At 41.0% G+C, this 26,590-nt stretch overlaps 2 protein-coding genes across 2 annotated transcripts in view; one reads left to right on the top strand and one right to left on the bottom strand.

Moving 5' to 3' along the window:
- Positions 1 to 1,484: 1,484 nt before the first annotated feature.
- The window catches only part of TMEFF1 (transmembrane protein with EGF like and two follistatin like domains 1), an 80,672-nt gene continuing 55,566 nt past the window's right edge, over positions 1,485 to 26,590 (top strand). Inside the window, exons 1-2 of the mRNA XM_025888511.2 lie at positions 1,485 to 2,091; positions 24,002 to 24,111. Coding sequence (XP_025744296.1) covers positions 1,884 to 2,091; positions 24,002 to 24,111 — 318 coding nt within the window. The 5' untranslated portion in view covers positions 1,485 to 1,883. The remainder of the gene's footprint in view (positions 2,092 to 24,001; positions 24,112 to 26,590) is intronic.
- LOC112836628 (cytochrome c oxidase subunit 7A1, mitochondrial) lies at positions 13,277 to 14,511 on the bottom strand. Its single transcript, XM_073876742.1, has 2 exons — positions 14,502 to 14,511; positions 13,277 to 13,645 (listed from the first exon to the last, which is right to left on the bottom strand). The coding sequence occupies exons 1-2, from the start codon at positions 14,509 to 14,511 to the stop codon at positions 13,353 to 13,355; spliced, it is 303 nt and encodes a 100-aa protein (XP_073732843.1). The 3' UTR covers positions 13,277 to 13,352.

Raw genomic sequence — 26,590 nt, 5'->3', positions numbered from 1 at the left:
TTCTTTCTTAGGGATGTATACACACACACACATATATATTTTAGAAATATAGGATTTTCTTTTTTTAAAAGATTTTATTTATTTATTTGACAGAGAGACACAGCGAGAGAGAGAGAGAGAGAGAGAGAGAGAGAGAGAGAGAGAGAGAGAACACAAGCAGGGGGAGTGGGAGAGGGAGAAGCAGGCTTCCCGCTGAGCAGGGAGCTGGACGTGGGGCTCGATCCCAGGACCCCGGGATCATGACCTGAGCCGAAGGCAGACGCTTAAAGACTGAGCCACCCAGGCGCCCCAGGTTTTGTTAATTCTTTAAACTATTGTTAATCATGTTCAGGAAAAAAAATCTTGTGGTTTTAATCTGCCTTTTATTACTAGTGGGTTTAAATGTCTTTTCATATATATATATAGTCTGTATTTTATGTTAAAAATGACAAGTCAGTTTCTCATTTTTCTGTTATGTCAACTTTTTCTTCCTGATTTATATTCTTTATATTAAGTATATTGTCTCTTATTCACATTGAAAATATTTTCCCTGATGTGGTTCTGCTTGTGGTGGCTTTTCACGCATTTTAAAATTTTGAGTCAAATTTATCAATTTTTCAATGAGATTAAAAAAATTCCAAGGTGAGAAGCAGCATAATCTATGAAAAAGGCAGAGGACCTTCGAACAATTCAGTCCAGAATCTTACTGCCTGAGGCTGGGTCTCATCTATCATGATGTGATAGGAAGAGCACTGGACTGGGAGTCAGATCACTTTACCTCTCTGGGTCCCAACTTCCTCATCTGTGGAATGGGGAGAAGTATGAAAACTCCTTTGCAGGGCTGTAAAAAAGAATTGGAGAGAATGCTCATAAAGAGCTTCGTCTAGGTCTTGCATATGGCAAATCCTGTCTCTGTATTAGTTGTTATTAGTGGGAATGGGCAATGTAGACTTTTTAAAACCGTATTTTAAATTCAGTTGGTGTATGTAAGAAAGGGGTGGGGGCGAGGAGCCTAGAAATTTAGCCATTTACCTCATCTCTAAGAATTGCACAGTTGGGAGTCGGAACTTGGGTTCCAATTCGAGTCCTGTCCATTTCTTGGTATGCGACCTTGGGACAAGTCACCTTCACCTCTCCGCGGCTCAATTTCTTCACCCAGAAAATAGATGTATAATTGACCACCTGCCCTTCTTTCCCAGCCCGGCTGCTGGGCGAAGGAAATGCTTCAAAACCACTTGCAAAGGGCGGCAAAAATGTCTGTCAGGGTAGTGCCTACGGAGCATCCCCAGCGCCCGCCAGCCCCCCGCGGCCCAGCAGAGGAGCGCCCGCGACCCCCGCCCTCGGCGCTCCCGCCCCGCCGCAGGAACAATAGCTCCCCCGGAGGCGGCGCCGGCCGCGGGCGGGGGCGGAGCTGCCGACGCGGGCGCTGGGGGTGTGCGCGGGGCGGGGTCGCAGCCACCCCTCCCGCCCGCGGCTCTGTCACGCGCCCCTCACCGGGCGGGCCGGGGTCTTTGTGACGCGGTGGCGACAGCCGCGGACACAAAGGGAAGGCGAGCGGCGAGTGAGGGGCTGGGCCTGCCCCCGCCCCGCGACCCTCGCCCGCCGCGCGCGCGCCCGTTCACGCCCCCAGCCTCGGTCTCCCCCCTACGCGGGCTCGCACCCTCGCGCGCACCCTCGCGCGCCCGCGACCCTCGCACGCGCCCGGACTCTCCGACTCCGTCCCGAGCGCGGCGGGCCGGGGCCTGGCGGGCGCTGCGGGTGGGACCGGGATGCTGAGGGGCTGCTCCCGGGCGCAGCGGCGCGGCTGCTAGGAGGCGCCGAGGCAGCGGCGGGGCTCCGGGCGCGCGGCTGGATGCCCCGGGCCTGCGGGTCCCTGTGCTTCCCGCCGTCCAGGGGCGCTAGCCATGGGCGCCGCGGCCGCTGAGGCGCCGCTTCGGCTGCCAGCCGCGCCCCCGCTTGCCTTCTGCTGCTACACGTCGGTGCTTCTGCTCTTCGCCTTCTCTCTGCCCGGGAGCCGCGCGTCCAACCAGCCCCCGGGTGGCGGCAGCGGCGGCGGCGGCGGCGGCGGCGGGGACTGTCCCGGTGGCAAAGGCAAGAGCATCAACTGCTCAGGTAGGAGCGGCCGGAGCCCGCCCCTGCGGCCCCTCCCTCCCTCTCTCCGCTGCCGCCGCCACCGCCGCCGCCGCCCTCCCCGTCCTGGTGGCCGCGCTGGGAAAGGCCCGGGCGCGGGGCTCCAGGAGAGCCGGGCCCGGCGGGGAGCGAGGGCGGAGGGCAGGGCGCGAGCGTGCCTTGCGGGCTCGGGGCCCGGCGTTGGGCATGGGGAGTGGCCGTGCGTGCGACCATGTGTGTCGAGTGTCTGGGCGAGAGCGGCCCCGCGTGCGGTGAGGTGGTGGGGACGGGACCCGGCGAGGCGGCGGAAGCCGGCCGGGGCTCCTGCTGTGACCGTGGGTGTGCACGCGGGAGCGCTTGTTTGTGTTGTGAAGGCTCAGGGGAGGCAGGGATTGTGTGTGTGTGTGTGTGTGTGAGAGAGAGAGAGAGAGAGAGACAGAGACAGAGACAGAGACAGAGACGGTGAGGGGCTGGGGCGGGGGGAGCCGAGCATGAGAGCGAAGGGAGTGACCATGTGCTGGGGAGGTTCTTAGGACACTGGGGTCTTGGAGGGATCCTGTGGGTAAAGGGAACGGGTGGCCCAGAGGACGTGGATTGACTGTGGTAGAAGTGACCCTGTGTGTGTGTATGTCCTTTGGGTTCAGAGGTGGACTCTGGGGACTTGGAGTGACCAGCGGGGTCTTGGATGTCAGTAGGGAAAAGTCTCGGGGCCCAGAAAATGACCCTGTGTATTTGTGCGTTCTGCATGGGGCTCGGGATATAGGGGGTATGCACTGAGGAAGAAGGATGGAAGTCCTGGAGTGAAACCCGTTTGTGTCCATTCAGAGAGAGGGAGTTAGGGTGTCATCCTGTGTAGGGTTTGGGTATAGAAAGAGGTAATTAGATCTTAGGAAGTGCCTCTGTGTAGCTAGGTGTGACCCTGGGTTTTTAAGGTGGTGTGGAAATAGGGAACCGGGTCAAAGATAATGATCCTGTGCGCGTGTTTGTATGTTTTGCGGGAGGGCCTGGAGACTGGCAGCAACGGGAGCAAGGGAGTGACCTCTCCTCTTCTACAAGCCCCCCCACCCCCCGCGCTCTTGGAAACAAAGAGCCTGCTGGGGCTCTAATGGAAGTGATTGGCGGTGAGGGTATCTGGGCAGTAAAGTTCCTTCTTCCTTTCAAAAGGGGTCCCAGAGAAGCCCTGGGGCAAGGAGAAGCTTCCAGGTCTGATTTAGGGGTGGGTGGGTCCTCCTGGAGCTGGCCTAGCAGATGGTAGTGATCATAAGCCACAGCCTTGCTAACTTACCCTTTTATCAATTCTTAATTCTCCACTTGTCTTCTGTAAACCAAGGGGGCGGAAGAAGAGGCGTGGTGGGGAGGTGGGAGGGGAGGGGGGGAAAAGGGGATGGGCTTCGGGCCCCGGGGGGATCCGCTGGCCTGCCAGCCGGACAACCTTTGTACCCTTGGGCTGTTGAAGGGGCATTGTTTCTGGGGGAGTGAGGAGGGAGCAGGAGGGAGCAGGAGGGCCTCAGCACAGATGCTGCCCTATGTGAAGAAAACCTTTGGCTTGCTCTTTAGATTTCAAGTTGTAAAATCTCTTAGTAATTTTCATAATGGTGTATTTTATAATGGGGGAGGGATTTTGAGCACTGTAAACAATGGCATGGCCATTAAAAGCTTTTCCGTCCATGTAGTAACTTTCACTTTATTTTTCTAATGTTAAGTGGGATATGGGATAATGCTTTTAATAAATAATCACATTCATGGTTAAGAATAAAAATCATTTGTATATTGGAGTACCTTTTTGTAGCAAATACTTGTTGTTATCAAACTTGTAAGTGATCACACCATGTCAAAATATTTTACTGGCTAATGTGCTGTGATTATTTGTTCTTGCTAAGCTAATTTGTCCTTAGCAAAATACAGTGTGTGTTGATGGATGTTTTTGTGTATGTTTTCTAATTCTTTAGTGCAAAGTACAACTTTTAAGAAGGGACACAGAGGGCTGAAAACCCACATGGTGTAGGAAAAGAGGACTCATTTGGAGATCATGGTGCTTGCTAAGTAGCTGTGCTATTTGGAGCAAGTTAATTTTTCTGAATTACCTCTTCCATTAAGAAAGGGACTTGAATTTGATAATATCTAGCCTTTCAAGGACATATTGATATACATGTCAATAAATTAGGCTTATCAAATAAAATGTTTTCTAATGCTAAGATTCATGTGAATAACTCTGGGTCTAAACCTAGAATTTTGGGGCACCTGCGTGGCTTAGTTAAGCATCTGTCTGCCTTTGGCTCAGGTCATGATCCCAGGGGTCCTGGGATTGAGCCCCGAATCAAACTACCTGATCAGTGGGGGAGTCCGCTTTTCCCTCTCCCTCTCTCCCTGCTCTAGCTCTCTCACTCTCAAATAAATGAAATCTTTAAAAAAAATAAAGCTAGAGTTTTAACTAAAACTCTATTTGTTAATATTTGTAGATTCTTGTTATAGCTGTTTCTGGGATGAAAATCCAGGAGTGATTCATATGGAAAAAGATAATTTTTTAAGAACTATAGTGTGTATCTATTAATGCATCTTGAGATTTTTACATAGATTTTTTTTTTGTAGTCGCTTTTATTACCCAGGTATTTCCCACATAAACTGAAGTTTATTCCTTTATTCCTATATTTGAGTTTCAAAATCTAAATGCTGGCCTTGACTTTGTTAATTAAAAAAATTTTTTTTAAATTCAATTTAATTAACATATATTGTATTATTAGTTTCAAGGTAGAATTTAGTGATTCATCAGTAACACACAATACCCAGTGCTCATTACTTCAAGATTACTTCAAGTGCCCTCCTTAATGCCCATCACCCAGTTACCCCATCCCCTACCCACCACCCCTCCAGCAACCCTCAGTTTGTTTCTTATAGTTAAGTTCCTGTTAATTTTCATTTTTATTTTTGAATCATCATTTCAGCCTCCTCTGACCTTTCTGGAGTCTGACTCTGTCAGGCTTTGTGTGTTTTGGTCACTCACAGCATTGTGGCCCTTGCAAATCTAAAGAGCAGGTCTATGGCTTTATTAAATTAATAGAAGTCTAGATCATGGAAAAGGATGAAACTCTGATATTTTACTAGAGACTTCCTAGTGAATTGGTTGATGTTGCTACATTAATCAACCAGATGTTCAACCAGCTATGCATTCTCCTTATAGAGTTTAACAGATTTTTGAACTTCTGCTGTTCAACATTTTCCCATTTTGTTCACTAGCCTATTATTTAAAGATTCTGTCAGATCATCTTGTTAGAATCGGTTATGTATATGTCTGTATCATTCTCCTTTTTTCCATTTTAGTAATCCTATCTAATAGCAAGTGTTGTATAATCTGCCTTAATAAAGAGCCCAAGTGGCTTTTACTTTTATGGCAAGTTTACCCCTAGATGTTTTCCTGGATTGGCATTTGTCCTTTTTTGAAAATTGAGCATGCATTCCTTCATTGAGCATGCATTCCATCCTCTCTTTTGTTTCTTAAATTCCACATATAAGTGAGATCATATGGTAATTGTCTTTCTCTGACTACTCAGCCATCAAAAAAAATGAAATCTTGCCATTTGCAACTGTGTAGATGGAACTAGAGGGTATTATGCTAAGCGAAATAAGTCAGTCAGAATGCAGATTCTTTTGAACTAGCTCTGTATTCTGTTACTATCCTTTCTTCATTCTACTTACCTGAGATCTTAGCTTCCTTTTATCAGAGTTCTACCCTTCAAGATCAAGCTCCTGATGAAGATTACCAAAGCAAAGAAGAAGCTGAATGGGTCTGTATTTGTCCTTATCATCTCTTGATATTATAACATCTTCCCAAAGCAGTGAGTCCTTTTTTTCTTTCTTCTTGTTCTAAACAAGCCTTTTTTTTTTTTTATAGTCCTCATGCCTCAGCTCTCCAATCATTCTGGACTTTATAATTATTGCTTTGGTGTTTTATATCTTATTTGTACTTATTCTTTTAAAATCTAACTTTTTTTTTTTAAGATTTATTTATTTATTTGACAGAGAGAGAGTGAGAGAGCACAAGCAGGGGGAACAGCAGAGGGAGAGCAGGGAGAGGGAGAAGCAGGCTCCCTGATGAGCAGGGAGCCCGATGTGGGGCTTGATCCCAGGACCCTGGGATCATGACCTGAGCTGAAGGCAGACGCGCAACCATCTGAGCCACCCAGGTGCCCCTTAAAATCTAACTTATTAGAAAGCTCCCTGTTCATCCAAAGAGAAAAAAAGTTTGGAAATACATGATTTATGTGAAGAAAGATGAACTTTGAACCTAAGGGACGAGATGACCTTAAACGTGGCATTTTTTTTTCTCATTTGTAACATGAAGATAACGACGATGCTTCTTTCTGACTCTAGGTTGTTTGAAAAGAACAGATGAGGCTAAATATGTGAGCATTTCTATCTTAGGGAATGTGGTTAAAGAAGTGGGAAAACCTACTGAGAGACCAGTAAGTGACATTTGGTGATAGATATAAGGTGGAGAATTTGAACAAGGTTTTTTTAATGTCGCATTAGAAGTGGGTCCTCTGGCTTGTGATACGGTGGTAAGGATGGTACAGTAGTATAAACTTCATATTAAGAGACATGCCTTCTTAGTGGCAATTCAGGATTTGGGGGACTAAAAAGTGAATTTTTCTTAATCTGTGTGGAATCTCGATCAGGACTTCTAGATCCCTGGTATGTAATATGTGGGTATTTATTTATGAACCTTGATTGAGTACCTGCTTTGGGTACTCCAGTATGCTAGATGTTAAGGGAAATAAATGAGAGGCCTTTCCTGCCTTTAGGGGCTTTATATTCTAACAGAAGTAGTTAGCCTCTTATAAATCTATATGAAGAAATCTCTAATACATCTGGGCTTTCTCTCAACACCTCCCCACCCCCCATAAGCATGTATTGAACACTGACAGCATTGGAATTTTTATTTATTTATTTATTTATTTTAAAGATTTATTTGAGAGAGCGAGAATGAGAGAGAGAGAGAGCACATGAGAGGGGGGAGGGTCAGAGGGAGAAGCAGGCTCCTTGCCGAGCAGGAAACCTGATGCGGGACTCGATCCTGGGACTCCAGGATCATGACCTGAGCCGAAGGCAGTCGCTTAACCAACTGAGCCACCCAGGTGCCCAGCACTGGAATTTTTAAAAGGTGTACAATTAAATATAGTCACGAAGTTGTACATCCATCTTGACTATCTAATGACAGAACATTTTCATCACCCCAAAAAGAAACCCCATACCTATAAGCAGTCACAGTCACTCCACGTTCCTGTCTCCCCACAACCACTGGCAATTGCTAATCTACTTTCAGTCTCTATGGATTTGCCTTTTTGGACATTGCATATAAATGGAATCAAACACCATGTGGCCTTTTGTGATTGGCTTCTTTCACTTAGTATAATGTTTTCAAGGTTCATCTATGTTTTAGCATGTGTCAGAACTTCAATGCTTTTTATGGTTGGTTGCATAATATTCCATTGTATGGATAGATACCACATTTTGTTTAGCCATTCATCAGTTGATGAACATTTGGGTTGTTTCCACTTTTCATCTACAATGAATAATACTGCTAAGAACATTCATGTGGGTATTTTTGTGTAGACATATGTTTTCTTTTTTTTTTTCCTGGAGGGTCTTGACTTTATTTCACATGAGTGGGAAATTGATTAAAGGCTTTGGAAATTATATGTGAACCAGTTTCTGTTAAAAACTATTAATCATATTTTCATCAGTGATTTTATTTTTTATTTTTTTAAAATTAATATGTATTGTTTGTTTCAGGGGTACAGATTTGTGACTCATCAGTCTTACACAATTCGCAGTGCTGGACATATGTTTTCAATTCTCTAGGGTGTATACCTAGGAATAAAATTTCTGAGTCACGGGTAACTCCATGTTTAACATTTTGAGGAACTCCCAAACTTTTTTTTTAAAAGATTTTATTTATTTATTTGACAGAGAAACACAGCGAGAGAGGGAACACAAGCAGGGGGAGTGGGAGAGGGAGAAGCAGGCTTCCCGTGGAACAGGGAGCCCGATGCGGAGCTTGATCCCAGGACCCTGGGATCATGACCTGACCCAAAGGCAGATGCTTAACGATTGAGCCACCCAGGCACCCCCCAAACTGTTTTCTAAGGCAGCTGTACCATTGTACATTTTCACCAGCAATGGGGGTTCCAATTTCCCCATATCCTGGCCAATACTTGTTATTGTCTTTTTGATGATAGTCATCCTTGTGGATGTGAAGTTGTATATCAGTGTGGTTTTGATTTGCATTTCCCTAATGACTAGTGATCTTGAGCACATTTTTATGTACTTATTGGCCATTTATATATCTTGTTTGGAGAAACGTCTATTCAGATCCTTTGCTGGGCTTGATTATAACATTTTGGATTAGACATTCCCTTAGTTAGTAAACCATACTAACCAATTCCTATAGCACACAGATGCTTAAGCTGGTAGGTTAGCTCTAGTTTGCTTGTGTTTCGTTTATTTCTCTGCTTACCAAGAAGAAAATCATTTGTGTTCTCAAACTGATTTATACCACTGGCCCTTTGAGTATAAATTAATAAAAATTACTCAGATTGGTGCAATATTAATGCAAAAAGTTGTTTTTTATGAAATGCTTTGGAAAGACTTAAAGATTAGAGGCTGAGAGAATTGCCTTTCAATGAATCTGAAACAGATTGGGGAAACCTTATAAATCTCTGGAAGGATTCTGCTCTTACAAAAATTTCAAGTATTTTTAAGTCTCCCTTTTACTTTAAAGGAAAGGAAAATGGACATTGTAGATAATACGTTATAGGTGTAGCTTATCCAAGAAAGGAGGGAACTGCATTTAGTAGACCCAAAGGTTTTGGTGCTACGTGAGGAAATGTATGTATATGTGTGAAGTTCAAAATGTGTATATCTCATTTTTAAATGATTGCCTACCTGACTCCTGATTAATTGATCAGTGGTCACTCATACATGCTTGAAAAGAAAGTTTTCACTATCCAGGTGACCTAAGGAAGATACAAATACAGTGTTGAGGGAATGATTAATTTTGATTTGTAGGAATCAAAAAACAGTCCCTGAGTAAGTGGCACTCAGTTGGGCCTTATAGGCAGAGTAGAATGTTAACCTGAAACACTAGGCACACTTTTGCCTGAGGACTTTGCTGTTGATATTCCTTTTGCCTGGAACCTTCTTCTCCCAGTTATTTATCCCCTCAGCACCTTCAAGTCTTTAATGTCACTTTCAAAATAATGCCTTAAAATTTCAGCCTTTTCCACCTTCCATCCCCTCTGCCCCTCTTCCACCTTAATCTTTCTTAATGCTTTTTTCCTGTTCCAAAGCACCTTTTCCTATGCGACCTACTCTACATGTTGTTATCTGTCTCCTCTGTAGCTCCGAGAGGGCAGGGAGTTTTGTTTGTTTTGCTCACTTCTCTATTGACTATGCCTAGAATAGCGTCTGGCACAGAATTAGGTGCCCCTTACATATTTATTTGTAGAGTGAATAACTGAATGAACATAGAAACTGAGGAGAGCTGGGAAGGGTGGGTGTTCGCCGCCGAGGGAACGGAGATAGAAAAAGCACAAAGGTGGGGCAGCAGAGGGAATCTTTTGGGATATTAAGGTATGGGGATTAAAGCAGGAGATGAGTCACAGTCACACGTTGCCACATTAGTGGAAGGCCTTGAAGGCTGCACAGAAGGTTTGGTGCTTGCTTTGAAGACGAAGGGAAACTTAAAGGATTTGAGTGACATCATGGTTTTGGAAACCAAAGTCTAGCTTTGGTGAGGGTGATCGGGAGAAGAAAAGAGACTGAGAGCACAGTGACAGAGAACAACAGTGGATGTGGGGAGAACTGAGAGCCATTGCTTGGACTGCACAGTGTTTTTAAAAAATTGCATTGGTTACTAACCATTAAAAATTTGGAGGTTTCACTTAAAAGTCTGGATTATGGTCTTCCCTTCTAAACTGTGGAGGTATTGGCAACATTGGGCTCTTGTTTCTGCATGGCAAAAGTCAGCCATAGCTGTCCACTGGGGCGTGAGCACTTCGCTTTGCCAATCCCCGCCCAGCTAGGCTTTCATTGATCTCTTTCTCCCTTAGTTTGTGGATCTTGTGCTGTGGGAGGTGGTGTGAAGTGTGATGCTTTTAATTTGAGATGGAGAGCCTGATTGGAGGAGAGTCAAATTGGTGTATATTTCTTTCCTCATTCCTGTTATTCACCATGACCAAATTGGATGCAAATCCTTATTTCTGCAGTGCCCAACCCTGAGCACCTCTCCTGCCAATGCTCCTTGCAACTTCTGTACTTCATTCTTTTCCCTCTCAACCCTTTCCTTGAATCCACCTTCTGCCCCTTCATATTTGAAAGCTACCCTGCTATTTCTGATTTTACCATTTTCCTTGAAATGTTCTCTAATGATGTTTTTAGTATATCTATTTTTGCTTTATTAATTTTATATCTTAGTACTACCTTTCCCCCTCAACTTTCCCTTTTTTCCCCTCTTTCTACATTCTTTAGGTGGCAGCTGATCATTACGTGTCTTTTTCCTTACCATGAGAGGCATTTCAGATAAAATTCCTCTCATCATTGTTATAAAACATGTAAGTGTGGATATGTTACAGATACTTTGTTTTGTGGTTTTACATTATGATTTAAGAATGGGTCATAGAATTTGTAGCTTTTTGTATTAAAATTAGGTGTTTCTCTGCATCCCAGTAGAACAGATTTTGTGTAAGATCCTTGTAGTCCAGGAAAGAAAGTGTTACATCCTTGGCTTCTTCGTCCCCTGTTATGTAACTATTAATTTTACTTAAAATTTTTTTATTTTGACTTAATTTCAAACTTAGAGAAAAGTTCAGTAACATACTCAGGTTTCCCAGTTAAGATTTTACCACATTTGCCTTATCATAGTCTCTTTCTGTATCTATCTCTATGTATCTGTCTGTCTAAATCTTTTCTCCTGAAACTGATTCTGCCAGGTTGGGTCCTACCCAAGGGAATAGTTTAATTTATGCTTTATATCAGTTCCATACTTTTTAATTCTTTGTTTTGTCATCTCCAGTTAATGAAATAGTGAAGCCTCCAATTACAATGATAATAGGTTTATTTTGCATAGTTTTTCAGTTTTTCTTATATTTTTGTTATTCTGTTTGGGACATATGCATTGAATTTTATTTATTTCATTTCTTTTCTTGTGCTTTTATTTTTGTGTAGTGTGGATTTAAAGTGTCTCCTGTAGGGGCGCCTGGGTGGCTCAGTTGGCTAAGTGTCTGACTCTTGATTTCTGCTCAGATCATGATCTTGGGGTTGTGGGATGGAACACCCTGTGGGGCTCCACACTGAGCGTGGAGCCCGCTTCGGATTCCAACCCCTACCCCACTCCACCCCAGTCGCATGTATGTGCCTTTTCTCTCTCTCTCTCTCAAAAAAAAGAAAACAAAAGTATCTCCTGAAGTCATAATGATGTCCATCCTTTTTTAGATTTGTGTTTGTCTTTTAGTTTTTAAATGTTGGGATTTGTTTCCCAATACAGATATAGACTGTTTTTATAAGCATTCACCCACTTACATTAAATGAAGTAATTATGAAATTTGTGCTACCCTCCATCATCATCATCATTTGTTAAAGTGTATAATTCAGTATTTTTTAGTAGTATGGACACAAGATTGTACACCCATCAGCACAATCAGTTGTAGAACATTTTCGTCCTACTCCAAAGAAACTTCATACTCTTTAGCGTCACTCCCCAAACCCCAGTCCCCCAGCTCTAGGCAGCCACTAATGTACCTTTTGCTGTATATTTGCCTATTTTGGACATTTCCTATAAATGGAGTCATACAATATGTGGTCTTTTGTGATTAGCTTCTTTCATTTAGCGTATTTTCAAGGTTCATCCATGTTGTAGCATGTGTCCGTGTTTCATACCCATTTTATGTTTGAATAATATCAAATTACATGGATACATGTGCATACTACATTTCGTTTATCCATTTATCAGGTGATGGACATTTGGGTTTTCTTCTTTTTGGCTGTTATGAATAATGCTTCTATGAAAGTTTGTGTACAAATTTATGTGTGGACATATATGTTTTCAGTTCTCTTATACCTAGGAGTAGAATTGCTGGGTCGTATGGTAAACCCTACGTTTAACATTTTGAGGACCTGCCGAACTGTACTCCAAAGTGGCTGCACCATCTTACATCTTCACCAGCAATGTGTGAGGGTTCCAATTTCTCCACATCCTGTTCAACACTCATTACTGTCTTTTTTTTTTTATTATAACCAACCATTTCATTTTTTTAAATCCCTCATTTCCCCTGTATATGTAGTTTCTTTAATGGAATTTACATTCTTAGTTTCTTTTAAGCTGGATTGGGAGGTAATGTCAACCCATTTATCCCCTCCCTCCTTCTCCCCTCCCCCCCTTTTCATTGTTAGAAACATTGTTTTAACAGAACTATTTTCATTATTCCTACAATTCGTTCCATTATTAGCTTCTCTCATGGGATAAACGAGGCATTTAGGAGTTGGCATAGATTCTTTTCTCATGCACTTTGAAATTCTGTTTAAATCTTAAAATTCCCTCCGTATTTGCTTTCAGTTTATTAGATGCTTTACAGTTAATCCTTTGTTACTATTTGAATCAATTTCTTTTTTACAGGTGTCATGTATTTTTCATGGCTCAGTTGTCTCATTTTTTGAAAAGTCATTACAGGTTCTGAAGTTCTTAACACATTCTTCTGCCTTCAGAAACTTTGGCAGGTATTATGTTTTCAAGTACAGTTCCATTTCTCTTATTTTTGTGCAGACATTGAGTTTTTCTCTTCCATGGTTAAAAAGAAAAAAGAAAAACCCACACTTTTTTTTTTGTTGTTGTTATAAAGGCAGTATTTGTTCGATGTAAAGAACTTGAAGACTATGGGGCGCCTGCGTGGCTCAGTCGTTAAGCATCTGCCTTCGGTTCATGTCATGATCCCAGGGTCCTGGGATCGAGCCCCGCGTTTGGCTCCCTGCTCCGCGGGAAGCCCTCTCCCACTCACCCTGACTGTGTTGTCTCTCTCTCTCTCTCTGTCAAATAAATAAATAAAATCTTTTAATAAAAAAAGGAAAACAAGAACTCGAGGAATATGTAAAAATACAAAGAAGAAATCTGTGATGATTGCCATTCTCCCCGGTAATATCTTTTTTTTTTTTGGGTTCCCCAAAGAGCCAGCATATTTATTGATGCTTGTTCAGGTTCTGCAAGCTTCTTGGTCTCACTTTTTGTGAGGGAAGGAGGCCCAGCCAAGGCAGTACAGGCTATAGGCGGTACCCCCTAGACAGAGCCCCATGGTCACTCGGTACAGGATGTTGTCGGTTCCCCCGCCCTTCAAGTGCACCGGAAGGTCATTGTCCGCCTGGAAGAGTTTCTGTTTCTCAGCCACTCGGTTCTGGAAGCGGTTCCGGGCGGTTGAGCTGAAAGAGCGAACCAGCGCCTGGGAGACCCGCAGGGCCCTCGTTCTGCGTCCTCCTCCTCGGCCGGAGTCACCTCCCCTCTCCCCGGTAATATCTTTTTAAAGATTTTTTTTTTTTTTTTTTTGAGAGAGAGAATGAGAGATAGAGAGCACGAGAGGGAAGAGGGTCAGAGGGAGAAGCAGACTCCCTGCTGAGCAGGGAGCCCGATGTGTGGGACTCGATCCCGAGACTCCAGGATCATGACCTGAGCCGAAGGCAGTCGCTTAACCAACTGAGCCACCCAGGCGCCCTCCCCGGTAATATCTTAATCTTTATGCTGAAATTGTTTCATTTTATCCCACAAAAATTTTGAACTTTTTTCTTTTTTTAAATATTTTATTTATTTATTTTTGCGAGAGAGAGAGAGAGAGAGAGAGAGAGAGAGAGAGAGCGCACGAGCAGGGTGGGGGAAGTGGCAAAGGAGAAGCAGACTCCCCGCTGAGCAGGGAGCCCTGGGATCATGACCCAACCTGAGGGCAGATGCCCAACCAACTGAGCCACCCACCCACCCCTCTTTTGAGATTTTTAAGTTTATTTTGCCTTGTTAGCTTTAATCTAATACTGTTTTGCAAGTGAATCTAAACCGCTGATATTCTGTATCAGTTCTCTTGTTTATAGCCTAAATGATACATTTAGATTCCTCATTGTTCACGAGTCGTTTTAGTCTGTGTTTAGTGTCCTTTGTTCATTTTTTTCATATTTTTTTTCTTTAAAGTGGTTTAAGGTTTTTTTTTTTTAGGTGGTGCTGTGTGTTTACCTTTATTGGTCCCTTCTTTAAGTTCAGATCATAAGTATTTCCTAATATTGCTTAATTAGACCTAGGGATTCTTTTTTTTTTTTTTTTTTTTTTAAAGATTTTCCATACCTTCTCCAGTGCTGGTGTAATAAAAAGCTAACAGTTTGGCACTTACGATGTGTCATGCAGTGCTCTGAGTGCTTTCCATATCTTTATTCTCTGCCAACAATATGAGATAAGTACTTCTATTGTCTCCATTTTACAGATGAGGAAATAGAGGTAGAGAATGGTAAATTACTAAGGTCACAGAGCTGGTAAGTATAAGAGCCAGGGTACTGGTCTAGGCAGTGTTGTCCTAGGGCCTGCTTCTTAGACATCAAATGAGAATGCCTGTTCATTTTTCTTTGTTTCATTTTTTCAAAATTTAATAGGGTTTTAGCTGATTTTAAAATTATTTTTGCTCTTTATTGAGACATAATTCACATAATGTGAAGTTTACCATTTTAAAGTATATAGTTCAGCGGTTTTTAATATATTCAATATGTTGTATAACCATCACTGCTCTCTACTATATAATTATAGAACATTTCCATCACTCCAAAAAGAATTTCTATACCTATTAACAGTCAACCCCCATACTTCTCTGCTCCCATGCTCTGACAACCATAGAGAGACTCTGCGTCTTAATGGATTTACTTATTCTGGACATTTCATATAAATGGAAAAATACAATATGTGGCCTTTTGTGCCTGGCTTCGTTCACCTAACATAATTTTTTTCAAGATTCTTACATGCTGTAGCAATACTTGTTTTATCTGATTTAAAAAATAAGACAAGTTCATTATAAAACTCATACAATTCAGAAAAATACAGAATGAAGAAAGTTCAAATTCCACCAAGAGATAACTGTGGTTCATATTTTCATGTATATACTTTTCAGATTTTTGCATATAGGCATTAAAAAGTAGTTTGTGTCATACATTTAAAAAAATCTGCCTTTTAAAAAATGTGTTATGTCAGGAAATATGGAGATTCTTTATCAGTCTTTTTAATAACTGCAATATAACAGTTTATGGATCTGCAAGAGGAAAAACACAGGTTTGCCAAGACAGAAAAAGAAGAAGGAGAGAGTATTGCAGTTTGGAATCTATGATTAGGACTAGATAGGACTGGGAAGACCCTGAGTACCTTTACTACCCAGCTCGGGATCTGGGTCTTGCCTTCTTTCTGATCCTGCAGTAGACCATCCTCCCCATCACCTTGCCTGAAGCAGAGGTATTTGGGATGGAGGCAGCAGGGAATGATTGTAGGTGTTGGGTGGAGGATTGACACTTTCAAAGTGGTACTTAACAAAGGGTAGCTTGGCAGTAGTATGTGTAGCATGGGATGAAAAATACCAGAGTCAGATAATTGTGTGGCATATGTGAAATTTTTTTGTTAAATATAGCTTAGAGAGTTTTAGTCATCTCTGCCATTAATGCTTTTTAATATTAATGTAAACTACTTTTGGTTTTATATCATGAAATACTGAGTACAGTTTATTTTCCCTCTCATATCTTTATGGTAGAGGATAACTAATATAATATGGTTCATAAACAAGTTGAAGATAATTTAATTTCTAATTCCTCTCATTGCTTAGACTCAAGTCAATATTTATTAAATCTACTGTTTGATTTTTACCCTGAAATGTATTTTCAGTGATTTGTGTCATTAAAGGTGTCCCTTAGATTGGTCTGGAGAAAGAAAGTAAATTTTTGTTGTATACCTACTTTTTCTGGGCACTGTTGCTTTTTAGTACATATCTAATCATTATAATATCTAGGGAAGGGAAGGTGTAATTATTCTAAAGGTGAAGAACTAGCATGTGAACCTGACCCTTGTCCACCCTCAAACTAATAATGCTTTGTTCATTATATAGCAAACTGTCTTTGGGATTGTGTTTGAAATCACATTTTTTTTTTCCCTGTTAAAGATAACCAGTATAGAAACTTGAAAAGAGGAAAAAATCATCATCCATTGTTCAACTGGTGTAAACACAGTCCCTTTACCATTTTGGTTTTTTTCTGGCTGGGTTTTCCTATATGTGTTTTTTATACGTAATCTTAGTGCATGTGTATAGTTTTGTTTTCTGCTTTTTCACTTGACATTTATAAGCATATTTCTATATCACCCCATATTATATACAACCTTTTAAATAGCTCTACAGTATTCCTTGGCTGTACCACACCATTTTCTGGTGTGGGATATTTTAAATATTTAAGTATTTCAAATATTTCTGCCGTTCTCAGTGTAGAGATTGGGGTCCTGTCAGTTTGGATTGGTGTGTTTTTCTAAAAAAGGGAAGGTTTTCCCAAATACTGTGAACATCTAGACATGTGTATAAACCCATTGAAATGAGGTTATTCTTAAGAACTAAGAACAAGGTAAAGAGTTTGAACATGTCCTGTGGGGAGTCAATAAGGAATCAAGTAAAGATGAACTAAAGATTCCCACGTGTTGATAAGTACTTCGCATTCATTATAAGACTTTCCCCCTGTAGTGCTCTGAGGACTAGAAATGGCAGATGAGATGGCTTTAATATGGTTGGGGAAAAGCAGGTTTGAAGACTCGAAGTGGTGCAAGTGGATGAGAATGCGGGGAGAGGAAGCAAAATGGGAGGACACAGTGGGATGGCTGAGGGCAGAACATTTTTATACATAGTAGGAGCCCTCTTGTCTTGGTGCCTTAAGATTCTTGTAGTTAGTTGGTTAATCAAGAGTTATTTAAAGGGGGAGTCACAAAAATAATTTATAAATGTATGTAACATTTTATTTGAACTTAAAAACATAAATAAATATATAGATTTATTAAACACTATTTTAGTTAAAAAAATTTTTTTTTTATTTTTAGGGAGAGAGCAGGGGTGGGGGTGTGGGAGAGGGAGAGAGAGAATCTTAAGTAGGCTGCATGCCCAGCATGGAGCTCGATCCCACAACCCTAAGATCATGACCTGAGCCAAAATCAAGTGTGAGACACTTAACCGACTGAGCCACCCAGTCACCCCTATTAAACACTATTTTGAAAGAGGGCCCAGATTTTTTCTTTGAGAATAGTTGGAATTTCCTCTTTCTTGAATAAGCATACATTGGTTACAAATTCCAGTTTTAATCTCTTTAAAAAGGAACGTAAAGACTTGTGGATGCAGAATTCTAGATTTTTCTCTTGCCTGTACAAGAGAAAGCAGCTCACCTTAAGTCTTGCCATAGCATTCAATTTTGTTTTCATAACAGTTTATTTTTATTCTTAACGAAATGTTGAAACCACCTAATTCCAATAACAAATACATGGTTTGGATGAAGCATAAGAGCAACTGCCCTGCTTGGAGCTACAGTCCTGATGAGTGTTCTAGAGAGTGGCCTAGTAGCCTTGGAGATTCACTGTGCCATGGGCATTGGTTGGTATGTTTTACAGAGAATAGCATACTTTGATTTCTCTGGAGAGTTGGTTAAGTTGGAGATAAGTTCTCCAAGGGCTCTGTGGACATGGACTGAGCAGTAAGAGAAGGAAAAGGAGTGACTAAATGAGAAGTGATCAGAGATTTGGGGGGATAATCAAGATTATTAGGTTGGAAGGGGAGGCCAGGAGTATCAGCTTCTGTAGAAAGGTCAATAAAAGAGTTGGAAGGCTAAGAAAAAAGTTATGGAATCTTTAAAAGAGGAGGTTCTGTTGACCTTTGATAGAATTTTGATAGGAAAGGGGAGGAAGCCAGGCTCCCTACAGGTTGAGGCATTATTAAAGGAGGGGCACTCACTCTGAGTCAGGATTTGACATAAAATGGATACAATATATTTGGATCCCTCTACTGAAATGAAAAATAGCCATGGCAGTGTGCAGAGATCTTGGAGATTACTGTTTATTTGATTCATTTTCTTCATAGTGATTATGTTAGAGAATTAAATGTAAAGCCTTTAGTCAAGGCCTTGGTCATCTTTGATAGTGGTTCTCAGCGGAGGGTGATTTTACTCCCCAGTGGACATTTGGTAATGTCTGGAGACATTTTGGTTGTTACAGCTGGGATGGGCCTGCTGACATCTAGTGGATAGAGGCCAGAGATGTTGCTAAACATCCTCCAGTGAACAGGATAGCCCTATGATATGCGTCAAAGAATTATCTAACTCAAGATGTCAGTAGTGTTGAGGTTGAGAAGCCCTGAATTCTATTGTAACATCTTGCAAAGTTTTTTCACTTTTGGCTCTCCATTGGTGTTAGCTATCTCATAAGATTCCCCAGACTACCTTCTGTTTAATGGAGGGGTGGTAGAAAAGTCATACCATTCTGGAGGGCTAAGGGAGTCTCATTTTGAACTATAGCCCGAACCTAGTTAGTGCTGCTGAAAGTTAGGGCTTTGGGCAGCTCAAGTTCACAGTGTGTAGGATTCCTTCCTCTAGTGTGTATTGTTTCCCAGCTTTGAGATCTTAATGAACATGGAGACAAGTTTTACATTTAGAAAATTGTGTGATGGGCACATTTGCAACCAGAGCAAAATATTTTTGTTTTGAGCCACTGTTCTAAGTGCTTCTTTGTGTAAAATATTTCTATTTGGAGAATTGATTTTTGAGGGCCTTAGTATGGCTCATCTATTTTGCTGAGTTTCCATTTTGGGTTCAGGAAGGCAGCTGTGTAATAATTATCATCATCATTGACAGGTAGTAGAGTGCCCTCTTGATACCTGGTACTGTATTGAATACTTGAAAAGAAATAACATTCAGAAGATGATCCCAAAATAGAATTCCTTTTGTACTGAGTTTGAGCTAAGGCATTGGTTTTCAAATTTGTGAGAGAAAGAAGAATACCAGGAAGTCATGATGCTCTTGATAAATGTATCATGTGAATGGTGATGTAGCACCTAAATTTTTGTGCAATCAGTATGTCAGGTTTGTGTTTTACTATACATATCGGTGACCTGACCAATAGTGGCTTAAATGATAAGGGCTTTATTTATTTATGTGTTTGTTTATTTCCTATAACAGTGAGTCTGAATGGGTGATATCCAGGATAGACATGATGATTCTATAATTTTTCTCTGCTTTCCATACTCTTGCTCTGTCCTTCTGGTCTACCAGCTTTAGCCTATAGCTGTCATCTTTGTGCATGTGAGACAGCCACTACAACCTTAGGCAAGAGTTTTACTCTCCAGGCAGGACAGAGAGTGGAAGAATGAAGGAGGAAGGGACAGTGCTTATGTATGAACTGTGGTACATTGCAGGGGGGTCTGGGAAATACAGATTATTTAGCTGAGCACCTTCCTTCCCTGAATAAAACTGGGGTTCTCTTACGAAGTAAGAATAGATCCAGGATAGGCAATTAGCTGTGACTGCCACAGTAATAAAACAATTTAAAATGTACATTCATGAGCTTGTGTTCTCATAAAACACTTGGAATTTTCCTGTAATATTCTTTACTTATTTGTGGAACATTAGTTTTGTTGATAACTAGCAAGGAAGTAATCTCAGATATTGAAGGTTTAAGAAATATGTGACAAAAACTCTTAAAATGGAAAATTCTTTCCATTGACTTTTTTCCCTTGCAAATGAGAAAATGAAATTCTTATTTGATTTTAATGAAGGTACACTCTAGGCCATCAGTTTTCATAAGGAGCATGGTTAGGAACCACTGATAATTAATATTTATGTATACTATTTATCTACTTGTGTCTCTACTTTCACTTAAATTATTTTTCTAGATAAGAATATTCTCTTTCAGTATTATATGTTGTGGGCAATTAAAACATTCTTTACTTTTAATTATTTTTATTTTTTTTTAAAGATTTTATTTGGGAGGAAGAACGTGCGTCCGCACCTGTACATGAGTGGGGGTGGGGGAGAGGAACAGAGGGAGAGGGAGAAGTAGACTTTCCACTGAGCATAGAGCCCCATGTGGGGCTTGATCCCAGGACCCCAAGATCATGACCTGAGCTGAAGAGAGAACTTAACCGACTGAGCCACCCAGGTGCCCCTAAAATATTCTTTACTTTTAAATGTTTCTAAATTCTGGGGCGCCTGGGTGGCTCAGTTGGTTGGGCGACTGCCTTCGGCTCAGGTCATGATCCTGGAGTCCCAGGATCGAGTCCCACGTCGGGCTCCCTGCAAGTCTGCTTCTCCCTCTGAACCTCTTCCGTCTCATGCTCTCTATCTCTCATTCTCTCTCAAATAAATAAGTAAAATCTTAAAAAAAAAAATAAATGTTTCTAAATTCTGTATAGTGATCCTATATTAGTTTTTTTAATCCTCTATCAGTTTTATAATCAGCCAAAAAGTCTTACTAATTTTTCCAAGTCAGTGTAAGTCTTGCCATCTTTGATACTGCATCCTCTGCTTCAAATCCATTTTTATCTCCTACTTCTTGAAATTCCTAGAGCAATCATAGCCTGTACAACAGCATTTTCTCCTTATAGATTATATTGAATTCATCACTAATTGTTCCATATGTTAGCAAGATCATAGGCTCCCTGTTATATATTTTTCTGTGTGTCCCAATTTCTTAGCATAGAATTAGATATATAGTAGATACTTGTTTCCTGATCAACTAAATAATCACATTTAACACATTAATACACATGAAAATAGCATGAATTTAATAATAGGATAGGCATAAAATAAAACATGACTAATAACCAGTGTAATCAGAATTTCATGACTTTTACCCGTATCTATTAATGTAGGACCTCTAGCTCCCCCAAATTGCCCCCACCCAAGTTTATTCTTGGAGTCACCAAAGGGTGTTTCATGTGGGCTCACTAATGTATTCTGGCCACTGCCACATAGCACGTCTTTTTCTTCCTGCCATGTTGCAGCCCCTCGATAACAGGTGTATCTCTGTGCCCGATTATCTCCTTGGCCTTGTGCTGTCCTGCCAGGTGTAATGCTGATGCTGGGGCTGTTGAGGTATCCCAGCCTCTTTTCTCCCCCGCTATTATATATTGTTGTGTGGACATCAAAAAGAGCTCTTTAATCTTGTTGCTTCAAAGCTTTCAGTGAAAGCTGTTATTTAGTTTCTCACTGTAGCTCTTCTGTTATGATGAGCTCTTGGGGCTGGGCTGGGGGAGCAGTCCAAGTGATAGACACCAACCTGTGCATGTGACCACTCCTCCTGTTCAAGCTTTGTTTATTGTACCAAGCTTTTCTGCCTCTCTTTAGTAAGGATGATTATTGTCCCAAAATGTTTCTTAGTCTGACCTCATGCAGACAGATGCTTTGAACAACTCTCAGTCTCCAGAGATGTGTGAATCTTGGTGGCAGGGATGTTTTAGGTTCTAGACTGCAGTCCCGTTGTACTTTAAAAATACAATAGGTAAGGGCGCCTGGGTGGCTCAGTCGGTTAAGTGACTGCCTTCGGCTCAGGTCATGATCCTGGAGTCCCGGGATCGAGTCCCGCGTCGGGCTCCCTGCTTGGCGGGGAGTCTGCTTCTCCCTCTGACCCTCGCCCCTCTCATGTGCGTGCTCTCTCTCTCTGTCATTCTCAGTCTCTCAAAATAAATAAATAAATCTTTAAAAAAAATACAATAGGTAAAACATACCTCAAAGAATCTCAAGCCCAAGTCATAAGTCAGAGCAACTCAGAGCATGATCTTGGCCCACAAATAGAATTAAAACTTTACTTATTCTTGTTTTATATGTCTGATTGTATTGGAACCCAGTGTGAACTTTAAGCCTACAAAGAAAAGGAGGAGAAATGCACTAAATTTTATTTCTTGAATTGTACATTTGTTTTTATTTCTATGACCCCTAAAATTGGCTAAGCCTGTGGTTGAACGAAGATATTATGCACTCTTATTCTCTTCTCCAGAGCAGTTCTTTTTTAATATTTAGTTAATCTTCCTTGAGTTTTAAGATGTGCATACATTAGACAGTAATTGGAACTGGACCTTGTGCAAGTTCCTAGTAGGAATGTGGGTAGATAGAAAAAAAAAAGGAAACTCCACACTTAGGATTGAGCCTCAAGTGCTAATGCAACTTGTCAAGGGCGAGAAGATGAGTAAGCAAAAATTGGGAGATGTGGGGATCCAAGAGCATAGAGCCTCCATAGCCAAATGGCCAAGGTGAAAGGAATTAAAAGATGATCATCTATGCCTGAAATAGCTGGAAACAGAACAACAAAATAACTCTAATAGTTTCCTGTTAAGTTTCAGCTCATGTCTTTTTTTTTTTTTTTAAACACCTGAGTTTCATTTAAGGAAAAGAAAAATTTTGTAACCTATAGTTACATAGATGTATATACTTCACCCAGTGCAGTGCTTGGTTGAGAGTGGTTATTCAGATAAATACTGTTGACTCAGCTCACTGGGTATTTAGGTACTTGACTACCGGTTCCTTGGAGGGTCAGCTAGGAGGAGTAGGAGACCCAAGACACCACTGTAGAGCAGTGAGAACAGGTAGGGCAGAGAGAGGCAAAGAAATGTCACCAAGACAGATGTCACTAGATACAGAACCTTATTGACTCAGTCCAGTCGGTCCTGCTTTGAAATCTGGAACTAGAAAACAACCAGGGATGGGAGGTTGCTGGAGAAATATTCCTTGAGATCTGTTTGCCCTGAGATCTGTTTGCCAAGGCCTCATCATGACCCGGGGCTGCAGGAGACCTTGTGCCCTTCCCAGAGTCCCTCAGCTACTGAGCGACAGAATCAGAAGCTAACTTAGGCCTTCCTGTTCCCATACTCATTTGTTCACCTCTACAATGGGCTGGGTTTTTTAAACAATCAATTTGTTCCTTGTTTGCTATTGTTGCTATCATTTTATTGTTTATTGTTTGTTGTTATATTTCTCATTCCCAATAGGGAGGATGTAAAAATTGCTTTATAGTGGTTTTCACTCAATTCTATGTGATTCTAGAAAGCTTAATTTGATAGCAAGACCAATGGTCTTGGAGCAGGAACGAAATGACCGCAGAATGATAGTATTGTTGATTGGCTCTGCCTCCTGTGGTAGAGTAGAATTAAATCAGTCATTTAAAAATTTTAAGAGTAAGATTTTTGATCTTTTTTATTCTGTGTACATTAATGCTCCATATATATCTATTGTATGAAATTCCAGTTTATAATTCTTTTGTAATTAAAATAGTTTGTCTAGAGTGAATTATGACCATCTGAAATTTATTTGGGTATCAAAAGAATTAAGATTTCTTTTAATTACTCTTATTTGTTCTCCTTAAAAGTAACTTAATCTCTAGAAAAATAATCTAAGGGAGTGCCTGGCTGGCTCATCCAGTAGAGCACATGACTCTTGATCTGGCGGTCATGAGTTCGAGCCACATGTTGGATATAGAGAATATTTTTTAAAAAATCTGTAAAAAAAAAAAAAAAAGATAACCTAAGATACTAAGACAATATAAGAAGACTGTCTTAAGCTCTTGGCAGGCCAAATAGAAAAATTCTGTAGATTTACCTTTGGGAATTCTGTGAAATCCTGAAATTTTGAGTTTTATTTTGGTTTGGGTTACTATTAGGCATACTATTATGCAAGATTCTCCTTGGGGAATTCTGAACATTTTGTGTCCTATGGGACTTGATTTTTGTATGTTATGTCTATTACGATACTTGTGAATGTGGTGATCAACACATTTTAAGGTGTTTTTTCTTTTATATATCTGCATTTGGGTACAAAAAGACATTTGAAACATTTTTTTCCCCTTCTTTTTCAGAATTAAATGTGAGGGAGTCTGATGTAAGAGTTTGTGATGAATTGTCATGTAAATATGGAGGAGTCTGTAAAGAAGATGGGGACAGTTTGAAATGTGCATGTCAATTTCAGGTGAGGAAACCAAACATTTTGAAAAATTTTTACATTTTTAATATTTTATCATTCTACATTCTTCAAATAAAAAGCTTAAAATACCTTGAACCCCAAAAGAAGTTGGCTTTAGAGCCCACTGATTTTTCTGTTGTCAGATGAAGTACTATTATTTGTACTTTCCATGCTTCTTTCCTTGAGTCAAGAGGACAGACTGGCAATAATAGGTATGAAGATGCTTTGAAAAAACGTTAAAGTTCTATTCAAATGTAAGTTCTAATTGTCCCTGAAAGGAAATGAATCTCTTATTTAAGATATTGAAATTTTGGGGCACCTGGGTGGCTCAGTCGGTTAAATGACTGCCTTCAGCTCAGGTCATGATCCCAGCATCCTAGGATCGAGCGCTGTATTGGGCTCCCTGCTCAATGGAGAACCTGCTTCTGCCTCTCCCTCTCCTGCTCCCTCTGCTTGTATGCTCTTTCTCTCTTTCTCTTTCTGTCAAATAAATAAATAAAATCTTTAAAAAAATGTTGACATTTTTGGGGGCACCTGGTTTGCTCAGTTGGTTGAGCGTCCGACTCTTGATTTCAGCTCAGGTCATGATCTCAGGGTCGTGGGATGGAGAGCCCCACGTCAGGCTCCACACATGCTCTGTGGGGAGTCTGCTTGAGATTTTCTCTCTCTCCCTCTGCCCCTCCCCCCCAGTTGGCTTTTTTTCCCCTTTTCTTCTCTTTGTAGTCTTTTTTCTGATCCATTAATTTTTTCTTTTTAAGTATAGTTGATCCACAATGTTACATTAGTTTCAGGTGTACAACATAGTGATTCAACTTCTTTATATGTTACACTCTTCCCTTCCATTTTTATTTGCTGGTGTCTCATCTTTTTAGGCCAAAGAACATGGCTGACTTGCTACCTCAGGAGTAGGTCAGGGTTAGAGATAAACTAGACAGGGGAACCTCAAACTATTATCTTTGCTTTTCAGATGCTCTTTTTTTTTTTTTAAAGATTTTATTTATTTATTTGAGAGAGAGAGAGAATGAGAGATAGAGAGCATGAGAGGGAAGAGGGTCAGAGGGAGAAGCAAGACTCCCCGCCGAGCAGGGAGTCCGATGCGGGACTCGATCCCGGGACTCCAGGATCATGACCCGAGCCGAAGGCAGTTGCCCAACCAACTGAGCCACCCAGGCGCCCCAGATGCTCTTTTAAGTTGTGATTCTGTTTCTTAAAAAAAAAACAAAAAAAAATAAAAAAGAAAAAGATGTGAAATGTGTTACATTCAATTTTTCTTTTTTATTTGCTGTGATTAAATTATAATCTGGCTTCAGAATATTGCTCAGGAGATGGTTTCTGATTCAGGATTTGAGATGAAACAAAGAAGAAACTAGAATTCTTTCCACTCATGATCTGATTCTAATTGTACCCACCATTTTGGATTTTAAGAGAAGGAAAGGGTACAGAGATTAGAGACAAAAGCATAGGACAATCAGTGTTTCTAGTAACCCTATAACCTCAGGAAGTTCCTGTATGATCCATCTGAAAAGAAAAGTCATGTTTCCTACCCTTTTTTATGATATTGTAATGAGAATCAAAATCAGCTTGCATATGAAATCTCTTTGAAAACTATAAAGTATCAGAGGAAGAGTAGGGAGTTATATTATTGTCCAGCTGGACAGGCTCTTTATAGTCAAGAGACTTTACAATCCACTATTTATTCACAATAGCCACCTTTGACATGGCTTTAGCTGACCTTGTGCCCACCCCTATATGGTTACTCATGCAATGAATGTTCTGGCTAGTGTGTTGTGTCTGGCTTCCCTGCCTGCACCCCAAATCGTCTTAAAAGGGATGGCAACTAAAGTGGGCTTCTTTCCTTAAAGATATTGGTGTACATAGTGTAACTAAGCCCTCATGGACTTTTACTTCTTTCTGTTCTTCACATTAGATAATTTTTTATGATCTTTCTTTAGGTTCCCTAATCCTTTCTTCTGTCCTCTCCATTCAGTCCATCCATGAGGTTTTTTTTTTTTTCAAAATTTTTTGCGGGGGAGGGGGTGGGAAGGGCAGGGGAAGAGGGAGAGATAGATAGAAAGAGAGAGAGAATCTTAAGCAGGCTCCACGCCCAGTGCGGAGCCCAATGCGGGGCTGGATCTTATGACCCTGAGATCATGACCTGAGCTGAAATCAAGAGCCAGATGCTTAACAGAGTGAGCCACCCAGGCACCTCTCAGATATTTTATTTCTAGACTTTATAATTTTGATTTCTTTTTTTTTATTTTAAGAATTTATTTATTTATTTTAGAGAAAGAGAATATGGCGGGAGGGCCAGAGGGAGAGGGAGAGCGAATCTCAAGCAGACTCCGTGCTGAGCATGGAGCCTGATGCAGGGCTCAATCTCACGACACTAAGATCATGACCTGAACTGAAACCAAGAGTCAGACGCTCAACCGACTGTGCCACCCAGGCACCCCTCTAGTTTTGATTTCTTGGCTGAGTTTTCCTG

The sequence above is a fragment of the Callorhinus ursinus genome, unplaced genomic scaffold (genome assembly GCF_003265705.2).
Source record: "Callorhinus ursinus isolate GAN/ISIS: 27379988/994484 unplaced genomic scaffold, GSC_fseal_2.0 scaffold24, whole genome shotgun sequence".
NCBI classification, from domain to species: domain Eukaryota; kingdom Metazoa; phylum Chordata; class Mammalia; order Carnivora; family Otariidae; genus Callorhinus; species Callorhinus ursinus.
The sequence above is the reverse complement of the archived record's forward strand: the minus strand, read 5'-3'. Positions and strand labels throughout refer to the sequence as shown.